This window comes from Sarcophilus harrisii, chromosome 1 (assembly GCF_902635505.1).
Source record: "Sarcophilus harrisii chromosome 1, mSarHar1.11, whole genome shotgun sequence".
NCBI classification, from domain to species: domain Eukaryota; kingdom Metazoa; phylum Chordata; class Mammalia; order Dasyuromorphia; family Dasyuridae; genus Sarcophilus; species Sarcophilus harrisii.
Window position 1 is genome coordinate 560,770,983 of NC_045426.1, and position 25,205 is coordinate 560,796,187.

At 35.2% G+C, this 25,205-nt stretch overlaps 1 protein-coding gene and 1 non-coding gene across 4 annotated transcripts in view; one reads left to right on the forward strand and one right to left on the reverse strand.

Moving 5' to 3' along the window:
• The window catches only part of PXDC1 (PX domain containing 1), a 53,661-nt gene extending 31,783 nt beyond the window's left edge, over positions 1–21,878 (forward strand). For all 3 annotated transcript variants that reach the window (XM_012541689.3, XM_012541690.3, XM_003760216.4), the window contains 4 exons: positions 1,373–1,464; positions 2,647–2,764; positions 15,301–15,412; positions 20,511–21,878. In XM_012541689.3, the coding sequence (XP_012397143.1) occupies positions 1,373–1,464; positions 2,647–2,764; positions 15,301–15,412; positions 20,511–20,628 (440 nt within the window). In that variant the 3' untranslated portion in view covers positions 20,629–21,878. The remainder of the gene's footprint in view (positions 1–1,372; positions 1,465–2,646; positions 2,765–15,300; positions 15,413–20,510) is intronic.
• On the reverse strand, positions 16,534–16,637 carry LOC111719108. Its single transcript, XR_002769398.1, has one exon. It is a non-coding gene; the product is annotated as a U6 spliceosomal RNA (small nuclear RNA).
• Positions 21,879–25,205: the final 3,327 nt, after the last annotated feature.

The following is a 25,205-nucleotide window of genomic DNA, read 5'->3' on the forward strand; positions in this document are numbered from 1 at the left end:
CTTGAGAAAATTGATTTCTAGGTGCTTTAGAATAGTGAGTGGTATCAAACTCAAAAAGAAATAGTCACTAAATCATAGGCAAATATCCCTCTGGGCCATATGTTAACTTAGAAAACTACATATTGACACTATCTCTATTATTGTATTTTTATTTACTTTGTTAAATACCTCCAATTCCATTTTAATCTGCTTTAGCAGAAGTACTGTGGGCCTGCAAACCTGCTATTTTAAGCAGTTCTCTTAAGAGCTTAAGTTGAGAAAGCCAATAAGTTGTAGAGGCCAGCTTTATTCTAGGAAGTTACTCACTGGGAGTTCCCTATAATTCAACTAAAATTACAGGTCCGGTTGCTCTGCAGTCATAATTATTTAAGTAAAGTCACTGAACACAAATCAATAGAATTTTCAGATACTCATGAGTTTTGAGTTGAGTTTATTATAACTCTTTCTTACATAGAAACTTTAGAATTTCTGGTCACTGCTACAGAGAGATAGTTCAAGTAGTTCTTGGAAAGATCCTATGACTCATATCCAATTTAGTTTTCTTAGAGCAAAGTGGAATCATTTCCCCTCTAAATTCAGTATTTAAATAAATGTTTAATACAAGCTTTTTCCAACAGGATCTGTGGATTGATGAAGATCTGAGGCCCTCTAGTGACAGGCTACTATAGCTACATAATTAGGAAGAAAGCTTTGTGGGTGAATTAGATTTGAAGTTTTTTCTCATCTTCCCCTGCAGCCCATCTCAGCTGAGGGATGCTTAAGCACGGTTAGTAATATTCTAGAGTTGAGCTTTGTAGTTCTGGCTCCTTCCTGCCCTGGGTCTGTGGGTCTTAATCCAGATTTTTCAGAAAAAGCAAAGATTTTATCCTGCTATTGGCTTCACTTTTCTTGTGAAAAGTTCATTGTGTCCAATTCATGATCCTGTGACCCAAAGTGTGCCAGGCCAATCTCTTGAAGACTCTCCAAGTTTATATTCATTGTTTCTGTGACACTATCCATCTCATCCTCTGCCAACTTTTTTTCCTTTTGCCTTCAATCTTTTCCAATATCAGGAAATCCCATCTTGTAATAATATGGCTTCACTTTTCCCCATCATCAAATAACTCTTCTTCCAAAGGTAGCCAAGCTACTCAAAGCAGTTCACTATGTCATCAGTGGGAATAGTAAAAGCTGAGATCAAGGGTTTCTGAAATTCTATTATAAATTTCTAGGATTAAGTGTTCAGTATAAACATTAGAAATGGTAAAATATGCCCTTTCTGTACATTTCAGGACAATGTTACAAGTTTTAGTAGGACAACCATTGTCTTTGTTTGAAAAGTCTCCTTTCCTGGGATTTTTCTTTTAACAGGATTTTCTGTCTTCATTCCTAGGGCTAATTGCAATAAAGGATGCTCATGATATAGAAGCCAGACTTAATGAAGTGGAGAAACTCCTAAAAACTATTATTAGCATGCCGTGCAAAGTAAGTATCATTATCTTTGCATTTTAGTTGATAGAAAAAGAGTGATATCAGGGTGGCAGGATGAAGAAAAAAAAGAAAGAAGAAAAGGGGGGGGAGGAAGAGAGGGAAGTCCACTTTATTGTAAGTGGACTTATTTGGCACCGGGTAGGGAATGACAGCAAAGCTAAATAAAAACAGTCAAATCAATTCTTAGGTTGAAATGTGCCCTGGCAGCAAAGGAATCTGAAGTTGGTCAGTTCCTTTTATGTTAAATTAATTTTGGTGGGATATGTGGGCACTTTGATTTTGGGTAATCTTTAGATAATTTAGCTCAAATGAAATGGATTGAATGAGTGCAATCTTGTCAGAGCCTAGCCTTTTTTTTTTTTTTTTTAAATTCCTGGAATTATCCATAACTTCCTTATGCCCTTTAATATTATAAATGTGACACAGAAGGAAATGGAAACTCAGATGAAGTGTATTTCTCCAAGGTCACGCAAATAGCAAGGTGCAGAGGTAGGATGCAAACCCAGTTGATGAATTAAATCAGTTTGCCACCATAGCACACAAAACATCAGTGTTGGCTAGGTTTCTTTATTTTTTTGTTGGTTTTTCTTAAGTAAGCCTGGATTCTAATTCATCCATTTATCCTTAACTAGTTATGACATTGGACAGGTCTCCTAGTAATGACTCATTCATAAAGAGTTTTCAAAATATTTTCTCCAACAACCCTTTGAGAGGGCAGCTGGAGATACAGTGAATAAAGGATGGACCCTAGAGTGAGGAGAACCTGAGTTAAAATTCAGTTGCTTTGGGCCAAGGCAAGTCACTTAACTTGATTGCTTCCAAAGCAGAAAAATAACAACAGCCATTTGAAGTACAGAGTACAAGTATCTCCATTTTGCAGCTGAGAAAACCAAGGTTCAGGGTGAAGTGATTTACTTAGATCATTCAGCTATAGAGTCAGAGGTTGGATTTGAATGTGTAAGCCTTATTTCTATCATTCATTCTATACTCTGGACTTTAGTTCCCTTAGCTATAAAATTAAAAAGGTTGAATTTAATGATGTCCAAATGCTAACATTTTGAGATTCTAGAGTCCTTTTTCCAGTCTGAAATTCTATGAAATTCTGAAAACACCCAAAACTATGGGAAAATTAAAGAAAATTAAAATAAGCCTGAATTCTATCCTCTTTCTTTCCAGTATTCTAGGTCAGAAGTGGTGCTTACCTTCTTTGAAAGATCCCCTTTAGATCAAGTATTAAAGAATGATAATGTACATAAAATTCAACCAAGTTTTCAGAGTCCAGTCAAAATATCAGGTAAGAAAAAAACACATTCATTTTGATTGCTCATACTCTTAAAAACATTCTTCTTTGTTGAACTCAGAAGGAAAAAAGGTGAGGAAAGGATTTTGGAGTGGTCACTTATTCTATTCGCTCCCACTTAGCCCTGAGAAAAAAATTTACTGGAATTAAGTAGAAAGAATGGCATAGGTGTCATCAAAGAGATGTAACATTTCATTTTTATTAAAAAAAAATTACATACTAATTGATTTGGGATTTATACCCTTACAGTTCTAAAGGATTTGAGGCAATTTAGTAAATTGACCATAATGCAAAATGAAACTTTGGGGTTTGAGTTGGTTTCTTTTAAAAGGAGCATGGAGAGTAGAGATTATCAAGATGACAACTCCAAATGCTTACTTGATATCTCCCTTCTTTGGAATTCCCCTTTAAGTTGCCAAGAAAAAAAGCCTCTAAAAGATTAAACTGGGTCACATAGTTTTAATCATTTGTTAGTCAACAAAAGAAAGTATTTGCATATATAGGGGATATTATTTTTTGTCCCCCTAGAACTAAACAAAGAAAAATTCAGTTTTTTTCAGTTTAATTGTTGAACTGGTCAGTGGATAAATTGCACTGGGAAAAATACTTCCATTATGATTTGGGAGAAGCTGCAGGTGCATTCAGACAGCTATTTTCGGTATTGAGCCTCTTAAAAGCCTGAGGGCATAATAATGAATTGTAAGTTAGTGAAGGCATTTTTGCAGGGGACTGACTGGGTTAATGTGGTTTAAATAGTTTGTTTTCTAATTAACTGGGAATAAAATCTGAAAAATTTAGAATAGTAGAGTGGTTTTTCCACTGTTACTTTCATATTTTAGGTATCTTAAATTTAAAAAACTCTGGAAAGAACTGGATCATAGTTGATTAATGATTAAGTCTTTGTTGCTGATTAAAATGAAGATCACATACTTTAGCTAGTAGGCTTTGTGTTTGTTTATGTGTGTAGAAGTTTTAAGAATCAGATTGTGGTTTTGCTCAGAGAGAGGGCCAGCACAGTTTTTTATGGACGTGGGCATTGGTTAAATGGAGCCAAAGTTTGCCTTCCAAAAGAGCACTGGATATTTTAAAGTACTTGGACAAGTACTTTTTCAGATGCCAAAGTTCAAAAGTCAAATGATCATATTTGTTTTAAATAACGACACGACATGTGCTTGAATTTTTTTCCCCTCAGTCACGTCAATCAATAAATTGATAATGCTATCAGAATAATAGGACTATAATACTATAACGACATACCCCATTTGGGGTTTTCCTGGCAAAGATACTGGAGTGCTTTTCCATTTCCTTCTCCAGCTCATTTTACAAATGAGAAAATTGAGGCAAACAGGTCACATAGCTAATAAGTATCAGGCTAGATGTGAATTTACAAAGATGAGCCTTTTTGTTTCTAGATCCCACACTCTCACCTACTTTGCCAACTGGCTGCTCCTAATAGGTACTTAATTAAAGCTTAGTCCCTTTATATCATGCAGTATCATAGCTAAGGTAATTTATTTTTGCTTGAAAAGTATAAGTCAGGTCTGATTAGTTGATCTCTCCCTATATCAATTTAAAGCAGTGGTTCTCAAACTTTTGTTTTCAGTATCTTTATCCTATTAAAAATTGTTGAGGATCTCTCCAAAACATTTTTGTTTATCTGGATTATCTTTATAGACATTTGCCATATTGGAAATAAAAACTATTTTTGAATTTGTAGACCCTCTAAAAGGATTTCAGAGATCCCCAGATTCTCTAGACCATACTTTGAGAACCACTGAGAACCACTGGATTCTGAAAGGAGAATAGAATTGGAACTAAAAGAAACTCTTTAGTCATCCAATTCTTATTTTTACAGACAGGAAAACTGAAACCCAGAGGAATGAAGTGACTTGCCCAATTGTGCATAGATAATAAGTCACCAAGATTAAAAATAAGGTGTATGGTCCCTAGTTCACCACTCTTCCCACTGCACTGAACTACCTCTCACCCTCATTAGAATCATTTGACTGCCAAATGTATTTCCCCAAGACAGCGAATGAATTGTTCTTGGATGGAGTTATCGAAGACTCACTGTGTAAATGCTGGTTAATGGCCACTAAATGCACCATTTCTGAGTTCTGATATAATTGATGTTCAGTTGGCAGTAATTAAGTATCCATGCACTTCTTCATGATTCTTGGTCAAATATGATTACTATATCAGCACCAAGGCTTGGCTTCTTTTTTTGCATAAATACACTTAATTGTATTAAGGAAATAAGATAAACAATGTTATTTCTGTTGAAGGCTATGCCATTAAAATATTATCTTTTTGTAAGAAATTATACAGTGGGACAGTGGGGCTGGTGTACATCTTCTGCCTCAATTAAATCCAGTTCGCTTGAAAGTTAAGATGTCCCTTTCTTGATATAGCTGATCTTCTTCCAGAACAAAGGACAGACAATGATTTGTAAATAGTAGTAGCTGTCCCCAAGTTCCAGTTAGACAACTTCTTTCCTTCCTTCTGTCCTTCCTTCCTCTCTCTCTCTCTCTCTCTCTCTTCCTTCCTTCCTTCTTTTCTTCCTCCCTTCCTTCTTCCCTTCCTTCCTCCCTTCTCTCCTCCCTTCCCTCCTTCCTTCTGTCCTTGCTTTCTATCTTCTGTCCTTTCTTCCTTCCTTCCTTCCTTCTCTGACCACACAAGGAATACTACCTTACCTGAATGTACTGTGCCAAAAGAATATAAAATGACTGAACCTCTTAAGATATCTTGGGGTTTATGGGCTATATTTATTTTTTAAGGACCATGCCTTAAATCCAAATCCCTCTTTATTAATAAATTGATAATGTTATCAGAGTAATAGGACTATAATACTATAATGACATACCAAAGACATTTCATTTAAATGAAAGTATGGCTCTTAGATTCTTCTCTAAAAGGCAAATAAAATCGATGGTGAAAATGATTTCATTGTATCCCCCAAGGCAATAAAAAAATGTCATTTCAGAAACACTTAGAGAACTCTTTGTGCTTATAGTAATTTAATTTTTTACATTTCATTAAATAAAATTAGCTGTTTATGATTTGATGTTCGTCAGTCCCCAAACTCATAATCCTGAACCATTAATTCATATTAATAACAGGTAAATTAAAAATAATTAATTTACATAAAATGATTTTAAATAAAATGAATTTTGAAAATTATTTGTAAATTTATAGAAGAATCTGGATTTGGTTGGTTTCAGCTGACTCCCTTTTGTGGTGTTATTGTAATTTTGTTAGATCCTTTCCTTTTCCTTTTCCTTTCTTTCATTTCTTCTCTTCTCCCCTCTCTTTCTTCCTTTCTTCTCTCCTTCCTTCTTCCTTTCCCTTTCTCTACCATTTCTTCATTTTTTTCTCCCTTCCTTCCCTCCCTCCTTCTCTCCCTCATACCAATTTTCTTACTAGCCCAAAGACAGTAAAATCTGGATTAAGGATTTCAATATGCTATCTGCTGATATGCCATTAAGGAGAAATTGTCTCTCGGAAGATAGGAAAAGTCAAATTCTACACAATGTTTAGACTTCTGGAGGTTAATCAAAGAACGGGATGAGAATTCATTCCTTATATCTTCATCACCCAATTCTCTAAAAATAGATGGAGGAGGGTAATACAGAATATGTAAATAAGTCCAAGGGAAAAGAATACATTTTCCACATTATCTAAATATATATAGGTCAAGATAAATTTCAATCTAGGGTTAGAGGGAGAACTGATTGACCTAACACCTTATTTAGAGAAGTGTATATAATTAGACTTGGTGATTATCAGAGAACTGTGAGCTCAGCATCTAGAGTTATGCAGCTGAAGGGAATTCAAAAGAATTTAAAGATATCTATTAGATATGGCTGGATAGAATATGTATGTATATGAATAAATAGGTAGAGAACTCTGTCACACTTATTTCATCAAGCTTACTGTGGTCCAATGCCTACACATATATGTTCGTAATATGTTATATATTATATAATTATATACACACACACACACACACACATATATATATTTATTATGTGTAGCCAAATATTTCCAGTTACATTAAAAAATTTGATATTCATTTAGGTGCCATTATTATCCCCATTTTACAGCTGACAGAACTGAGGCAGGCAGAGGTTATGTCTAAGATCACGTAGCTAGTAAGTGTCAAAGGCTGGATTTGAACTCAGTTCTTCCTATTTCCAACACTATTCACTGTACCACTGAGTTGCCTGCCTCCTAGTTTTGTCAATTGCTCATTCCACTAATATCCAGACCCAGATATGAGTATAGGCAAGAACAATGACAAGCAACTCATAAATTTTACTTTGTGAATCTAACGATACTATAGAAAATATCAATTAATATTTGGGGGAGAGGCGTGTGAAAGACAATTAGCAACAATGAAATAATGTCAAAGATGTGACTATGATGGAGCTTTCAGACTTCAGAAAATCATTTCATCTGTAGTCCTCAGGTCTGTTTTTAATTCAGTAAATAATAATTATAATGAGGGGAAAGAAATAATCATTTATATAGCACCTATGTTTTACTGAATTGAGATAAACATACTGGGAGGTTGGCACATTGTTTGGCATTTATTCATTAAGCAGCCAGGCTTATTTTGACTAGAATTGTCATTAATTTGCTAGCTTTCCATGATTAGTATAGCTGGGTTCTGTACAAAAAAATTTGAGTGAACAATAGTAGGTCCACTAGGTGGTGCTAATTGTTAATTTGTGAAAAATAGCTTACACTGGGAGAATTGTTATAAAATTTTAGGACAATAATTTAGGACAGTGTCAAGGACAAATGGAATAAATACTGTAGCATCCCAGGTTGATGTCTGCCATGTTTGTATTTAGTGATTCCTTACTAAAATAAATTCTGAGAAGAAAACCCTTTAAGTGGAAACGGTCTTGGAGTTTCAAGGCATGGGTTCAAATCCCACTTTTGACAAATCCATGTGACTTTGATTAAGTCACTTATCTCCTTCTGTTTCTGATTCCTTATCTGTAGATGAAGGGGATGATAATATATATATATATATATATAACCAGGAGTTAATTTTTATTAAACCTTTTTATTAAAGTTTAAAATATAGCACAAAATAAATGATAATTATCTACATAATATATATATATATATATAATACACACACACACACACACACACACATATATATAATGATATATATAGAGGATATATGATCCTGTAACAAATAGAAGAGTGCCCAGTTGTTAGCATTGTGCTTATCCTTCTAAACCTCAGAGAGAAATGAAGATAATCATTTACCTGATTGATTATTGTAGAGTGTAGACTACTACTCTCCTGAATGTTCATATATACTTCTGTTAAATTATGTAGATAATTATCATTTATTTTGTGCTATATTTTAAACTTTAATAAAAAGGTTTAATAAAAATTAACTCCTGGTTAATAGAGTAATTCCAAACTGAAGTTCATATGTGAAACTGGGCATAGTAAAATGAGAATCTGGAAAAGGCAATTTTAAGCAAAAGTATTTTCAAATCATTTCAAAAACTTCTGGAAATACAAAGACAAAAGCAGAAAAGTAATCTTTACTCTCAGGACTTTAAATAGGAGTAGAGAGAAGGGTTGCAACATAGTCAAGTAACTAGAAGATAATTTGAGAAAGGAAAGAGGGTTTACACCTGGAGAGTTCCAGAAAGACTGCCTGTAGGAAGAGGCAAGTGAATTAAGGTGGAGGTGACTGGCATCTACAAAAAGGTACAGAGATGGAGTCTCACATTGAGGAATTAGCAAAGAATTCAGCTTGCCTGGAATGTGTTAGGAAGCAGTAATGTGGGTAAGTCTGACAAGGTAGATGATGAAACAAGACTTTTTTGGTTGAGATTATTTTTATATTTGTATTATATTTATTTTATATATATATATATTATATTATTATTATAATATATATATTATATATGATATATAATATATTATATTATTATATATATCTATTTATATTATATACAAATGTCAATAGCTTGAAAATCCAAATGCATTTTAAATCAGTCCTTTTTCTGCACTAAGAAAAATCATAGCTACCTATTTCAAAAAAGGAAGTTTTTACTTTTCCTCTTCAAATTGTGTTTTTGAAAGCAGATATTTAGATTGAGATGACTGCCCAATTTAGCCAATTTGATTTGATTGATTTTAGCCCCAATAAACCAACCATATTTTCAATTAAAAGATGAATCTGAATAACTGAAAAACCACTGAAGGTCTTGAAGAATTGATAATGAAACATGAATCAATAAAGATTCTTCTTCATGACAAAGAGGTGACAAAATATTATTTGCTTAACTAAATATATTGGGTATTTTTGCTTTGTTATTTGTCTTTGTCACAAAGGAAGATACACTTTGAAGGGGTTAGGAAATGACTCTAAAGACAATCACCTATTTTTAAAAAAAAAAAAGTTTTAAAAATATAGGCTGACTCAAAAAAATACTAGTATTGGGACAAATCCTGGGTGAACTGGAGGACCATTCTCTCATGTCTTTACAAGAAGGACATGAATACATTTGCTCTATGATTCTGAACCTAGATAGAATCTAAAACCTTACCTGCTATAAGGATTCCTATTTGTGGCACTTTCTTCACAATTCTCTGAAGGAGGTAGCTCAAACACCTCCATTTTATAAATAAGGAAACTCAGGCTCAAAGATGTCAGATAAAAAGCAGCACATGCACACAGGTCTTTTGATTCTAAAATCAAGGTTGGTCATTTATTACATTTATTTAGTGACTATTATATGTAAGGCCCTATCCTGGGAATACAAAGATGAAAAATGTTTCCATTTATAAAATAATTGTGGGGCTACAACATGCTCATGAGACACGAATGCCTCAGGACAAAATGCAATAAGGGCCAAGGAGAGCCCTAAGTGATGTGCTGTGAGAAATTTGAGGAGAGAAGAGAACGCTTCACCTGGAGATATCAGGAGAGAACAATTTCAAAAAGTGGGGGTGTGAAGAGAGAATGTTACAGGCCAGTCTGTGGGTGTTCAGAATGGGAGAGGATGAGATCACGGATTAGAGGGCTGGGCTAGAGACTAGATGAAAGAGTATGAAATAAGCTTGAATAAGTTGCAATCAGATTTTAGACGAACTCTAGATTTCCAGTTTGATTTTATTGTGTATACATTGGAAAATCCTGGAGGCTTAAGAATAAGAGACTGATTTGATTTAAGGAATGGTCTGAAAAGGTAATTTAGGTAGCATTGGCAGGGATGAATTGGTTAAGGGAGAAGTTCCAGGAAGGAAGACCCAATTAGAAGTTCATTAGAATAGTCTTATTGAGAGCATCCAAGAGATGTACTAAGAAGAAAAGTTAGGCAACAATGAGAAGGATAAATGGGCGAAGGGAAAGGCTTAAAGCAGAAAGATCAATCACAAGTCCATTAAAATAGTACCCCTAAGAAGAAGTTTTATTAGGGCTTGAATTAGAGACTGAGTTGGAATAGAAATATGGATTCAATAGATACTGTGGGGGCAGAAACAACAGAATTTGAGTTATTTGTCAGAGAAAAGCAAGGATCAAATATGACTGAGGTTTTATGTCTCCATGGCTGAGAGGCTTGTGGTATCCTCAGCATAAATAGGGAAGTTTGGGAGTGATTTGGGTTTAGGAAAGAGAATGATGAGCTCAGTTTTGGATCTGTTGAGCTGGAAATGACGATGTGATCAAGATGAAAGGTTAAATAGGATGTGGGAAATGAAAGGGAAGCTTGGGGATAGAGATTTGGACTTGGGTGAGAGATTTGAGACTCATTTGACATAAGATTGATCCTTGGAGGAAAAAGAAAGCTGAGAATAGAGCTTTGGGGGACACCTTCCATAAGAGGAAGAGATGAACCAGAACCTGGCTCAGTTTCTCCAGTTTTAATGAGCATCCACATCCTTTAATTAGCCTTACTTTCATTTCAGTCAGGTTAGTGTAAATATCCTGAAAAAATTAAGATAGTTGATATGCTGTCTTCCATGTCTTTATTGGTAGTGATAACAATAATAGCTGAGATTTATGTAATACTTTAAGGTTTACAAAAATCTTAATATATTATCTCATTTGAGTCTCACAACAATCTTGTGAGGGAAGTGCTATCATTTTCCTCATTTTACAGATGAGGAAACAGGTTGAGTGACATGCTCTGTTTTTCAGGGTTATACAGCTAAACAGTATAATATAAAAATTTTTTTAACCTGAGGTTCCAGCCAGGTATTGATATCTCCTTTTTGTGTATACATTAAATTCATTTTTAGAAGATTTAGAAAATTTGCCTCAATTTAAATTTATTTGTGGGAAGGATTGCATTTTTCTAGAGTTGTTTTAAGAAAAATCTTTTTCAGGTTTTTCAGCTAGGTGGCAGAGTACCAGCCCTATTAGGAGGACCTGAGTTCAAATATGACCTCAGACACTTAACACTTCCTAGCCGTGTGACCCCTGGGCAAGTCACTTAATCCCAATAGCCTCAGCAAAAAAATAAAATAAAATAAAAATAAAAAACCTACCTTTTCAGATGTTTACTCAGGAGCATTGTGTAGTGATGGTTTTTGTCACTTGTTAATTTTTTTTTTTAAATCCTCTGGTGTAGGGAGAAATTGTTAATTTACAGAATTATGGTTGTTAAAAGAATAAGTTTATCAAAATGAAAAAGAAGTTTGTTGTTTTTAAACATGATTATATATCTTTTTTTGGGTCTTTTTTTTTTTGGTTTTCCTATTAGGGTAAAATTTAATAATTTTCACATAATCAGGTTCAAGAAGGGGGAACAAGAAATCTTGAAACTGTGGAATTTGGCCCTAGAGAATCATGTACTTATTTCTTTTTTGCACTTAGAAGTAGAGTTGATCCCTGAGATTTTAAAAAACCCTCAAGTTTCAGTTTACCTCTTATGCCCTTTCACATGACATGAATAACTCCAGCACCAAATACAGGATGTGTTGTTTCTGGCATTGGGAAGGCAGAGGGCCAGAGGAACGTTGTAGGAGTATAGGATGTCAGTACTGCTTGCTGGCCAGAGACCTGTGAAACGAGACCTGTAGCTTCACCAGATAGTCATACAAGAAAATTAAGCAATTGCCTGGGCCATGAGACTAGCCTGTGTCATCCAGACGAGTGTATTCATGATTTAACTTCATGATTTAACTATTTCACATTTGTCCTTGTCTACCCTACATATAATATAGTACCTGGCACTTAGTAGGTGTTCAAGAAATGTTTGTTGAATTGAAACTGTATCAGTACTTCATTTGTTCTCCTGAAAGGCCATAGATAACCTGGAACTTTTTTAAAAAAATTAATAAGTATAAAATAATAAACATACAAAATAACACTTAATAAATTATAATTGTGTCATATTACATAAACATAATGTTAGTTATAACAGAAATAGAAATTATAATTAAATATTCAATAAAAAGAATCAAATATGAAACTCTTCATTTTATTGCTAAATCCCTTTACAACTTGATCCATATTAATTATTTTTAAAATTTATTTTTCCTATTTACATGTAAAAATTTTTATTATTCATTAAAAAACTTTTTTTGAGTTTCAAATTTTTTCCCTCCCTCTACTTTTTTGCCTAAAATAGCAAGCAATTTCATATAGATTATACATGTGCAGTCATGCAGAATATTTTCATATTAGTCACATTGTAAAAGAAAACATAGGATCCCCTTATTCCCAAAAAACATGAAAAAAAAATTAAGTGAAAAATAGAATTGATCTGCTTTTGCCATCAGTTCTTTCTCTGGAGGTAGGTAGCATTTTCCATCAAGAATCCTTGTATTGTATTGTTCAAAAGAGCTGTCTTTCATAGCTGGTTATTGTTACTGTTGTTGTGTCCATATTGATATTACTGTATACAATGTTTTCTTGGTTCTGTTCACTTTACCCAGCATTTAGTCTTCCTAGATTTTTTTGAAATATGTTCATTTTTTATAGCACAATAGTATTTTATCATATCATATCTTGTTCAGCCATTCCCCAATTGATGGGCATCCCCTTGATTTCCACCACAAAAGAGATTTGCTATAAATATTTTTGTACAAATTTACTCTTTTCTCTTTTAAAAAATCTCTTTGGGAAACACACTAATAGTGGTATTATTGGATCAAAAGGATTTGCAGTTTTATAGACCTTTAGGCAAGCTGATCCATTCTTACCTCTATGATCACCTTCCATCTTCTCTGTGTACTCTGTGATCCAGTGACATTGTCCTTCTTGGGATTCCTTGAACATAGCTCTCCATCTCCTAAATCCAAATACTTGTTCTAGTCCTCTATGCCTAGAATGCCTCCTTTCCTCACCTTCCCAAGCTTTCTTCAAGGCTTGCCTCAAAATTCTACCTTCTATAAGAGGCTTTTCCTGTTCCCTATCCCTTACCTCTTCTTCCCCTTAGTGCCTTCCTGAGATGAGCTTCCATTTATATTATACATTTATGTATATGTGTGTATGTATGTACACAATTGTTCACTTATTGTCTCCTTCTTTAGATTGTGAACTCCTTGAGCGGAGGGATTATTTTTGCCTTTTTTGTGTATCCTTAGAATTTAGTACTGTAGTAAATATCTAGTAAAGGCTTAACTAATAGCTTATTGCTTGGCCAAAAAAAAAATCATAAGCTGATTTAGATGATAACAACACAGGCTGAGAGGTAGAGGGAAATAAAACAAATCTTGGAAAGGCAGAAGGGGGGAAAATCTTTTAAAATGCCCAAGCCTTTAAAGGCTCAATGTGATTGTGGACATCTTAACTAGATTCTCATTTGCCCCATGAGGTGCCAACAACACCATCAGAGGCTATTTTAATCTATATGCTGCCATGCTTTAGATCTTGAACAAGGAAGTGAGACTTCTCTAAAGTTGTTGAGAATATGCCAAGAATTTTGATTTTTTTTTATAGCATAAATGTTCCTTTTAAGATTGGTAAGAGAAAAAACAATTATTGATAAGTGAATAGGGGCCTAGCTGGAGGGCAATTAGGGATTAGGGGGTATGCCAAGGTTTACAGATAATTGAATCATGTGTATAAACACCAAGGAGGAGAGAGAGCTATTAATGTTCATCCAATCTATTGTTAGATTGTGGTGTGACCTTGCAGGGGAAGTGAAAGCATCTTCACTTGGAAAAGATAAAATTGGCAGAACCAAATGTGAGAAAGTGTACTGTGGCACTGCCATGTTTGACCCTTAGATGGATAGATGACATAGAATTAAAAAAAAAAAAGTCCAAGTTCAGAGAGGTCTAGAAATCACCCAGTTCTCTCATTATGCATATGAGGAAGCTGCAGCTCAAACAACACAGCCAAGTTGTAAGTAGAGCCAGGATTAGAAACTCTTCTGACATTTAGGTCCATTGAGTTTTCTGTCGTACCACCCTGATTGTCTCTTTGTTAGAAACACCAAGCTTTAGGGGATTGCCTTTGTAAGCTACAATGTTAAATCCCCCCCCCCCAATACATGTAAAAGTAGTTTTCAACATTCACCTTTACAAAACCTTGTATTCCAAATTTTTCTCCCTTCTCTCTCTTCTTCACCTCTCCTCAAGATAGCAGGCAATCTGATATAAGTTAAATGTGCAATTCTTCTAAAAATATTTTCATATTTGTCATGTTGTGAAAGAAAAGACCAAAGGGAAAAAAAGCAAACAAACAATAACAAAAGGTGAAAATACTATGTTGTGATCCACATTCAGTTCTCACAATTCTCTTTCTGGACGCAAATGGCTCTCTCCATCACAGGTCTTTTGGAATTAACCTGAATCACCTCATTGTTGAGAACAGTCAAGTCCTTCACAGTTGATCATCACATAATCTTGTTGTTATTGTGTATAATATTCTCTTGTTTCTGCAGAGAAGGGTTCTTAAGCTGGGTTCTGTGAACTTTTTTTTTTTTTTTTTTGATAACTATTCAGTTGTTTTTCAGTTTTGTTATGACCTTTCTGTGTTCCCATATGGGGTTTTCTTGGCAGAGATGTTAAGTGATTTGTAATTTCCTTTTCCACTTTATTTTACAAATGAAGAAAGGAGGCAAACTTAATGACTTGTCTAGAGTCACACAGCTAGTAAGTGTCTGAAGCCAGATTTGAACTCACAAAGATGAGTTTTCTGACTTGGAGGCCTGGCATTGATACTGCATCATTGATTTCCTTTGTGATGCTATGATTTTTAGTTTGTGCATTTTATCTGAGAAGGGCTCCATAGGTCTTACCAGATTTAAAAGCAAGGTGCATGACGTAAGAAAAGTTAAAAACTTTTGGATTAAGTAAAAAAAAAATGAAAAAAATCGAAAAATTTTGGATTAAGTTGGCAGATTAATGGACGATTATATCTTACCAATGCCTTCTTGAGCTTCAAGAAGAAAAGTGAGTTAAATAGTTTAAAAATTAACCTATTAAATATCCTCCATACTTATGAAATTCATCTCCTTGATTTTGATTTTATCCAAGAGGCATACATCCTGCAATGAATTCTGGTTAATCAATCCTGTTATCTTTCTTTTCAGAAATCATGAGGTCTAATGGATTTTGTTTAGCAAATACTGAGACGATAGTTATTGATCACAGTATACCAAATGGAAAAGACAATCACTTGGATGTGGATTCAACAGAACATTTGTAAGTATTTTGTTTTGAATTTTGGTTACGTCGAAAAAAGCAATGTAATTCTTGATGGAGTGCTTCAGTTCAGCAAACATTTATGAGGCCTTCCAAATTGGACATCATAGTGCTAGGGACAGGAAAATAAGTGATAACAGAGCAATGCGTTCTTTTCCATAGGCCTGGAATGCTCGCTCTCCTGCTAAATCTTTACCCATAATTTAAAACCCTACCCATGGTGGTGCAATGTTTAGAATGCTAAGCCTGAAGTTTGGCAATCCTGAGTTCAAATCTAGATTTTAATTCATTAGCTGTGTGACTTTGGACAGGTCACAATCTCTTCCTGCTTTCATTTCCTCATCTGTAAAAGTGGAATAGTAACATCTATTTCTCAGGGTTGTTTTGAGGAGGAAGTGCTATAATATTTGTAAAGTACTCTGCAGATCTTAAAGTGTATAAAAATGCTCGTTTTCATCACTATTATCATCATATTATTATCATGCCCTTCTCCCAGTTTCTCTTTTGTCAAACAACATTTCTTTTGTGACACACTTCTTTAATTCATATTATCATATATGAAGCTACCTGTGTTTATAATTTCCTATTCTCCTAAATTATAATCTCAAGGGTAAGACTATTTTCTAACTAAACTAATCTCGTCCATCATTGAAATAAAGGTTTGATCACAGCAAGGATTTAATATTCATATTGTTTGTTGAATTAATAAGAAATAAAAAAATTACATAGTCCACCACTCTAAAGAAGCTCCTAAGGATGGATTTTTCTTTTTGGGGGAATATACTTTTATTAATTTTTTATTGTTTTTTTTTTTTACATCACCTAGATTTATCACTGTATACTATTTTAAAGAATAGAAAAAGGAAAAAAAAACCCACTAAAACCAATCAACATATTGGGGGAAAAAATCTGCATTATAAACAGTGTTCCATATTCATGAATTCCACCTCTGCATAGGAGCAGAGGGAGGTATTTTCTCTTTGGGACTAGTCTTATTCTTTATAAGTTTGCAACTTTCTTTTTTATTGTTATTTTTTTACATTTATATTATTTTTGGTCAGTGCATTTCTTTTTCTTGGCTGTGCTTGCTTCACTTTACATCAGTTTCATGTCTTTTCATGATTCTCTATGTTTATTGTGCATATTTGCATGGCATCCTTGAGCAGAGACCATGCTAATCTCTGTATTATTCCAGTTTTAGTATGTGTGCTGCCAAAGCAAGCACAAATTGTGCATATTGTGTCTTAGAGCACAGTAATATTTAAAGATGGATTTTTTATTGTCCACAAGGAAATTTGAGTTCATAAGGGTGAGGAAAGCCAAAACTCTTTAGACACTCTATAAAGTATTATCATGGGGAGGGATCTCAGAGCTTGTGTGGTCTAATTCTTGTCTAAAGTATGAAACCTTTGGATACCATCCTTAATAAGTAGTTATTTAGTCTTTGCTATAACCCTTCAGGCCAGAGAACTCATCATTCTTTGAGACAGCTCATTTTACTTTTGCATAGAATTCTTATCATTGGGAAAATTTTCCTTTTATGAAGCCAAAATCTGTCTTCCTTTAGCTCCTGCTTTTTAGTCCTGGTTTTTCCTTTATGCCCAAGTAGTACAAGTCAAATCTCTTCTTCCACAGAACAGCCCTTAAATGTGTGAAGACAGAAGTCATATAAAAGGAAGTATTTCTCCCACTCCCACACTCTGACTAACTCCAAACTCTTCTTCACCCTAGGAAGTGGCATGTTTTGGAGTATTTTCACCATCCTGGTTGCCTGCTTCTATCATCAATTATTAAACTAGTTAATTTAAGTGTTGACCTTGCAGTGTTCTCTATACACTCAGAAGATCTTTACTATTATCAAAGAGTTCCTTTCCATCAATGCTTTGAGCATGAAAATCGCTCACCCCAAAACTTTAAAATTAGAAGGTTTCTTCCTCAATGAGTTGAGCGGAGATATTTGACAGATTGTGAATTTGGGGACTTAGAAATCCTGTGGAAAGAGAAGGCAAAGACTTTGATATTATATGATGGATCTGGTCTTTATTTTGTTTAGGAAAAATACTGGACATTAAAAATATAGCTGCCCCCTATGTACTAAATATTTATAGCCAGTATATTTTGTCATGGCAAAGAATCGTTTAGATAAAAGTTGGTGCCTATGGATGAGGGAATGGTTAACCTGATTGTGATTCATGAACAATAATGGGTTGTGACTGTGCCACAAAAAATATCAATTTTGATAAGGTATGAAAAGGTTTATGAACTGATACAAAGAAAGTATGTTAGGCCAATTAAACAATATACACAATGATGATGATGACAAGATAAATTTCAAAGACATTGATCACAAAGCAATTGAAACTGAATGTTGCAAGATCATTAGCCCCAAACAATAGGGACACTCTTTACCCTACTGCTGTATGTGTTTGGGGATGGAGTGGTGTGGTGCCAAATAATGCATATATTATCAGGATTTTTCAATTTTTTTCTTTTTAACTAAAAATGGTGGGATGGTTCTCTGGGAAGGAAGAGCATGGGATATTCAAAGAAATGTTTAAGCTATGTAAAAAAAAAAAACAAAAGATACCAATAAAAGTATTATTCAAAAAAGTACAGAAAACCTCTTGGACAGTGGGAGATAGAAAGCCTAGCTTTAAATGACTCTTATCTGAATAGTCTCACCTCCAGAAGTCTGGTAATTCAAGTAAGCATTTAAAAGGAATACTGTCTATAAACTTCTGTCTGCCCCTTTCAGGAGAAATATTTCTTTGATATATGGAATCCAGGAAAGAATTGCTGTTCTGACCTTGGGGAACAGTCTGTTTATTAATTTCAGACAAGTTGCCAGTCAAGGGGCGAAGGATGGGGTTGGTGAGAGATGATGTTTTGATTTATTGGAGGTTTTAACCCTCAGGCTGTCTCCCTACATTAAAGTTTGTCCTCAACTCCACTAAGGTTTAACCACTTGGACTTGTGCCCATGAATCAGATGATAGCAGGCACATTGCTAGGACATGAGATCGAGTTTATTTCTGACAGTGTAGTTTCTGTGGTGTCACAGCATAAAGACAGTGGATGCCTGAGACTTTAAATAACAATAACTCAACATGGAATGATTGTGTTTTGATTGAAATATGCTATATCTGTTGTGTCTGTATATGAGCCCATGAAAGAACAGAAAAAGAGAACCAGCTGTCCCTTTTTGCCTTGTTTGGCTGAAAGAGATACCAAACTTCCAACCTCAGAGCAAAAATTAAACAAGTCATTCTAGCCTCCTCAAACCAGTTTCAAGAACTGAGGTATTTGACATGACTGCCAGAGGCCGTGTGAATTCAGTAGTAAAAGCCATGACCTCAGCATCCTGACTCATTTTCCCAGGGTTTCCTTCCTTCCTTCCTTCTCTATCACTCCTGGACAGGATTAATTAATCCTGGTGGAATGAGGGAGGTGCAGCACATGGATAGGAAAATATTCAGCAGGAAATTTTGCACCTTGGCAGATGCTTTATCCATGTCATTTTCAAGTTCATAGGTTTGTTCCAAGTCACTGTGAACATGTTTTCATAAAAGCAAAAGCAAGCTGTTTCTTTGTTTTTTTTTTTTTTTCCATCATCAAATGATAATATCTGGTATCTATAAAGTGCTTTTAAAGTTTAGAAAGTGCTTTACAAATATTATCATATTTTATTCTGACCACAACTTTGCAAAATAAGTACTATTCTTATTATCTCTGTTTTACAATAAGAAAACTGAGGCAGACAGAGATTAAGTGATTTGCCTAAGGTAATTGTCTGAGAGGGGACTATGAATTCAAATCTCTCTTGACAGAGTTACTGAATCATGCTTTTAAATGATTTTGTATTTTAATAATCATAACATGCATTTATGCAAAATAGTAACAAATATGTTTAATGCATTGTTTTTTCAATCTACAGAAGGTATGCTTTCTTGATTAATATGCTGAATATTGACTCTTATTTTGTTGGAGTTATAGCTTGTTGGATGACCATTTGGGTAGCAAAAGAACCCTTCCAAGGATCTTTTACCCTTGGTCTTTTACCGACCTTTATAGGTCAGAAACCACCAGAAACTGCTGCTCTGAGACTGGATTTCCAGAAATTCTTTCTGTAGAGTTATGGTGACATTCTGTTAGGTCAATTAGAAGTTATGTCTTTTTTTATTGCTGTGCAACATGATCTGTGAGCCCTTCTTTCAAACCTCATCTGCCAAAAGTCTAAGGAAGCTCACCAGGCATTTCCAGTTATTCCTCTCTTCTGTGGTGTGTTTTGTTTAGTCTTGCTTCTTTCTTTAAAAAGATTTTTAAAGCTATATTATTCACTGTTCTTCTAATGAATAGCTTTTGTCCCACATACTAGAATTTTGATCAAGGGACTATTCAAAAGAAGAGATTTGAATTGTAATTATTGTGGAGGAATAAAGCTTCAAGTCCCAAATCCTCTCTTTGTGTGTCTGAACTAGGGGTTACTTCTTGTATTTGATACCTAATATGTTTACTAGTTTTTTAGGCCAGCTTTAAAAAAAAAAAATCCTTAGAATTGATTATAGTTTTTAAAAGATCTGAATTGGTTGTAGGTCAGTATAGTAAGATGAAAACAGAATTTAATGTGAAATCTGAGTTCAAATTCCATTCTCACATATCACCTCTGTTACATATTAGTCATAGTTCCTATCTGGGACAAAGTTTACTTATGAGTATTAAAAAATAAGACTGTTAAACTAGATGACCTCTGAAATCTCTTCCAGTTCTAAAACTATACTTCTAGTTATTTCTGTCTTTAGAAGGCCATTTTTAGATTGGAAATTGGTGTCATGGGAGTGATTACTAAAGCTAGAAGGATATATTTCACCAAGGTGTACCTTTGAGTAGCTCTTGTTGCTTTTTATAAACATGGGCACTGATTAGGACTATTTTCCTGGAACACATTTCCTTGAAAGGGCTATTATCCAAGGATCCCAGTGGAGGGAATGGGTGTCGCTTAATGAGTGCCTTTCCATAAAGTTCTTTGAAAGCAGAGGGGGGGCCTATGAATAGGTTCTCATCTCTATTTGTTGTTTATTTGTTTTGTTTTTTGGTTTCAGGTTTGAGAATGGCAGTGAGTTTACCTCAGAGCTGGAGGACAGTGAAGACCCAGCAGCTTATGTTACCAACCTGTCCTACTATCACCTGGTCCCTTTTGAGACGGACATTTTGGACTGATCTTCCAGTAGCCCATTCACCAACCCTCTGGCCTTTTATTACTGACTTAAGCTGCTGTTCCATAGCCCTCAACCACTTAGACCTGAAGGTGGTCATCTAACCCCAGATATGAGACGGGCCCTGTAGTGGCTCAGATCATCAGTGGATCTCTACACACTTCCTAAGGTACAAGTTTTTGGAAGTCAGTGGAAACAGGGAAAGAGGACTCACATCAAGATGGAATCTGATATCAGGGAAAGGTCTATAGCAAAGTTTGCAGCAGCCACAGAAGCCTCAGGACCACCTATATGACAAAGCATCTCCATGGACATTCCTTTTCCTTTCAGTAAAACCAGACTGTTTCCTCATTACCTGAGAAGCTCACACATCACACCTGGTGCATGGATAATCACCTAGTGCCTACGGAGGAGACATACTGTGAGGACTGCAACTCCATTTAGCTCTGACAGATCTGTATTATTTCCTGAAGAGGAGTATCCCACTTTCTCCTTAAAGTCACTTGAGCACCCCCTTCCCCATCCTGCTCTTTTCCACTCTCACACATGGATGTGAGTCACATGTTAAGTTGAGAAAACACTTGGAATGATTGTGAACCATTGCCAAGTTCTGGGGACAGGAAGGGAAAGTTGAGTCAACCAGCCAGGTCATGAGTAGTTACAGGATTTCCCTGGGAACCAGGATATGTGTTTGTTGTTTTCGGCTCACATTTGGACGAGCAGGCTCTGCTAAAGCTTGCTCTCACTGTTTTTACTGGAGGCTAATAACCAATATTGTCTGCAGAGCAAGGGGAGACCATGGAGGATCAGGCTTCTCCCTGGATAAGCTCAGACTGATTTAATGATAGGCTTTGGGAGATCAGGCCAAAAGGAAAAGAATCTGTTCTGGGCTAACAGCTCTTCAGTGTAGGAGTAATGAGTCTCTTTATTACCACCCAGCAGTCAGAGGTTTGACCTCACTTGCTGTTTGTCAAGTATTTAATGAAATAATTACCATGCTTAATCTGAAAGGATGGGCAACAGGAAGAAAGCTATTTCTGAGTTGGTTACCTCTCCAGTGGTGGTTTTCTTAGCCTGGGAGTACCTCTGGGTGCTTTGCCTTACAATCTCCTGATAAACTTTCCATCGCTAAGTGTCTACTAACCACAAACATTTGCTAATGTAAATAATAGTAAATTATTGAGAATCCTAATTCTTTTACACAGTCTGTTTTAAAATCTATTTTAATGAAATAAAAATATATTACTCTCCTTAAATCTATTTAAAATGGCTCTGTTTTAATATGCTTCTTCCCCACCCCCTGCCCCGTTTTATGTATTTATTTATGAGAGAATCAGTGGCCAGAGTGAAGCTGTACCTTCTGTATCCCAGATGTGCATCCCTCTTTCTCTGTGTTGTAGGAAATGTACGTGTTTTCAGAAGCTCGTACCCCTCAGGTATAATCTGTGGGCTTTAAAAAACCAATAGTCATAATGGATTTTTGGAGTTTGGATCCTTCTCTCCTCTCCCCAGTTCAGAGAGCTGATTGTCCCTGTTCTCTGAGGGAAGAAAATTCAAGTTATGTTCATGGAAAAAGGTTTTTGGCTTACCATTTCAGTCTAGAGAAGACCAACCTATTGACCACCTCTTGGAGTTAGAACTCTGAAAGAGAAATTAAGATTAAGTTATACTTCTGGATCAAGGTATGGGTCAAGATCAATGGGAAGCTGATCTTTTCTAAACCAGAGATAGGAGGCCTTATTTCTCTATGAAAAAGAAGCCATTTGAATAGCCAGTAATGGAGAACTCATGGGAAAAAATTGTCAGTAGCCTTCACACCTGTGTCATCCCATGACTGTTGTGGTACCTCCTTATAGCCTTCTGTCCTGGATTTTCCTTCCATCCTGGGGTCCTTTCCATTTTAGCAAGGTTCTTCCTCACTAAAGACTAGGATAAAAAAGTCCATCTCTTTGACCAAGCATTGATTCACCCCAACAACCTTTGGTGATTGTTACCTACTCTCTTTACCTACTCTGTGCTGAGAAATTCCACCAACTTCTTGAAGATACCAAGAATCAAAAGTACAAGCCTAGATGAAACCTTTCTGGATAGGTGAAGCCAAAGTTCAAGGTAGGGAGAGAATTACATCCCTTCCTCATTACTTAGTAACTTTACATCATTTTATTTCCCACAACATATACAATACACTCCCTTATCCTGAGAGAAACACCAGTTGTTGATAAAGTATAACAATCAACTTCTAGGCATCCATTCATTTCCTATTCTCATTAAGTTCTCCAAAGAGAAAGTGCTTAGGTAATTTTAGGACTTTCTTCTTTATTATTTAATGTGCTATTTTTATTTTTTTAAGTTATTTGAAAATTTTTAAATTTAATTTCTTTTCAAATAGAAACTTTTTTATGCTCCCACTTTCCAAACTCTTCCCCCCTCTCCCACTCCACCTCCCTGAATTAGGGGAAAAAGGACAAAACCCTTGTAACAAATATGTATGGCTAAGCAAAACATTCTTGTATTGGTCATGTCTAAAACACATGTCTTAAGAGCTAGGCAGCATAGTGGAATCACTGGCATTGGAGTCAGAAATTCAGCTTCAGAAACTTGACACTTATTAGCTGTGTGACTCTGGACAAGTCACTATGGTTGCCTTGCAAAACAGAAAAAAGTAAAAATAAGACACGTTTTATTTTTCATCCTGAGTCCAACCTGTCAAAGGGTAGGTCCCTCTGTGGACCTTGTGGAATTGATCAGAGTTCTTAGGTATTTTAAATTGTTTGATTTTACATTATTGTATAAATTGTTCTAGTTTTATTCTTTACTCTGCATTAGTTCTTACAAGTCTTTCTAAGTTTCTCTTAAGTTGTTCCTTTTAGACAAATACTTTCTCAATCCCTTTTTAAAATTTCACTCTCAAGAAAAATTTCCCCCTTTTTTCTAGGAACTTCTTTTGTACCAAAGAACTATAATTAAGCCAAACAAATGAACAGATTAGTCAAGCTTCACAACAATGCTTCATTACCTACTTGTCATCAACCATCTCTGTATTGAGAGGAGGGAGAAATGCTTTATCACCAATCTTGAGGTCAAGGATAATCTTAGATTGACCAGAACTGTGATCAATCATTAAACATTTATTAGGTGCCTCTATGTTCCAGATACATGCTAATCCCCTGGGATATAAAGAAAGGCAAAAGGCAGTCCTGCCTTCCAGGTGCTCACATTAAAACAAACTATAAAGGGAAAGAGGAAAGGAAGGAATATTGGATTTCCAGAGTCAGGGGGATTTCACCCTCCATCCTTTCCAATTGGAGGGATGTAAGTGGTTTGAGTTCCAGGTTTGACATGATTTTGCATTCCAGAAGAGGACTGCCAGGTCTTAATAACTGGATGATGAGTAGACAGGAATACCTCAATAGATCCACTTTACGCAGTACATGTATTTTGAAAAGTTATTTATAAATGGGATTTTGGCAAGCTGCATGACTTTAAATACACTAAGGAGCACTCACTATTTAAAACAGTAGTGTCAAACTCTAATAGAAATAAGACCATTAAATTGCACACAAGGTTTCCTGCAGGCCACGTATTGACCTGAAAAACCACATATTAACATTAAACATGCTCTGTTGCATATTGTTATTTATTTTGTTAAATACTTCTCAATTATATTTCTGGTTGGGACAGTATTGCTTATATATCTTTTTTTTTTTTTAATTTCTTATATTGAGTTACATTTTGAGTTATAAACTGGAGCAAATTCTTTGTTAACTACTTATCATAGAGATAACCACCAGTCCCTTAGCTGAGTGTTTCTCTTCTGCTCCCACTATTCTTTTTGAGGTAATCACTGAGCTGAAAGTTAATATTGGCCCTTTTATTGAGAATGATTGTTACCTTTTAAGCTTACAACTTTGAAAATGTGTTCAATTTGTTTACACACATGTAGTCATCAGGAAACAAGTATTCATTAAGTACCTACTTCATCAGCAGCTGTGTTAAATAGCATAGAGGTACAGTTATCCCTTCCACATCTTTCCCCACAGATTTTGATATATCACAAGTAGGCTTAAGAAATTAAACTGAAATTTGGTGGGGGTTTTGTGGAAACTGTAGAAAACAGGTAGAGACCATCAAATGACACAAAATCTATGACCAAATACTTAATCTAAAATTTACAATAAGATACTGTAAATAAAAACCCCATGAAAGCAAAAAGAAAAAATTCAAACTTTTCTGGGAGGACCAAAAAGTTTTACATGGATTTTCCAGATTGTAAGGGGCTCCATGCCCCTAACTTCATGATGTGGAAGAAATAACCATTATCGAAATTCCCAGAAGGTGTCATAAAAAATCAGACATGACAAAAATGACTCAACATTAACTAAACTGTGATGTGATTTCCATTTTCTGATTCCTACTCCACGATGTAGAATCTTGTTACATCTTTGTTTTAGAGGGCATCTTTAAGCCTAATTTTAATAGGAAATCTTGAGAATAATCTTTTTTCGCCCCTGAGGCAATTGGGGTTAAGTGACTTGCCCAGGGTCACACAGCTAGGAAGTGTTAAGTGTCTGAGGCCTGATT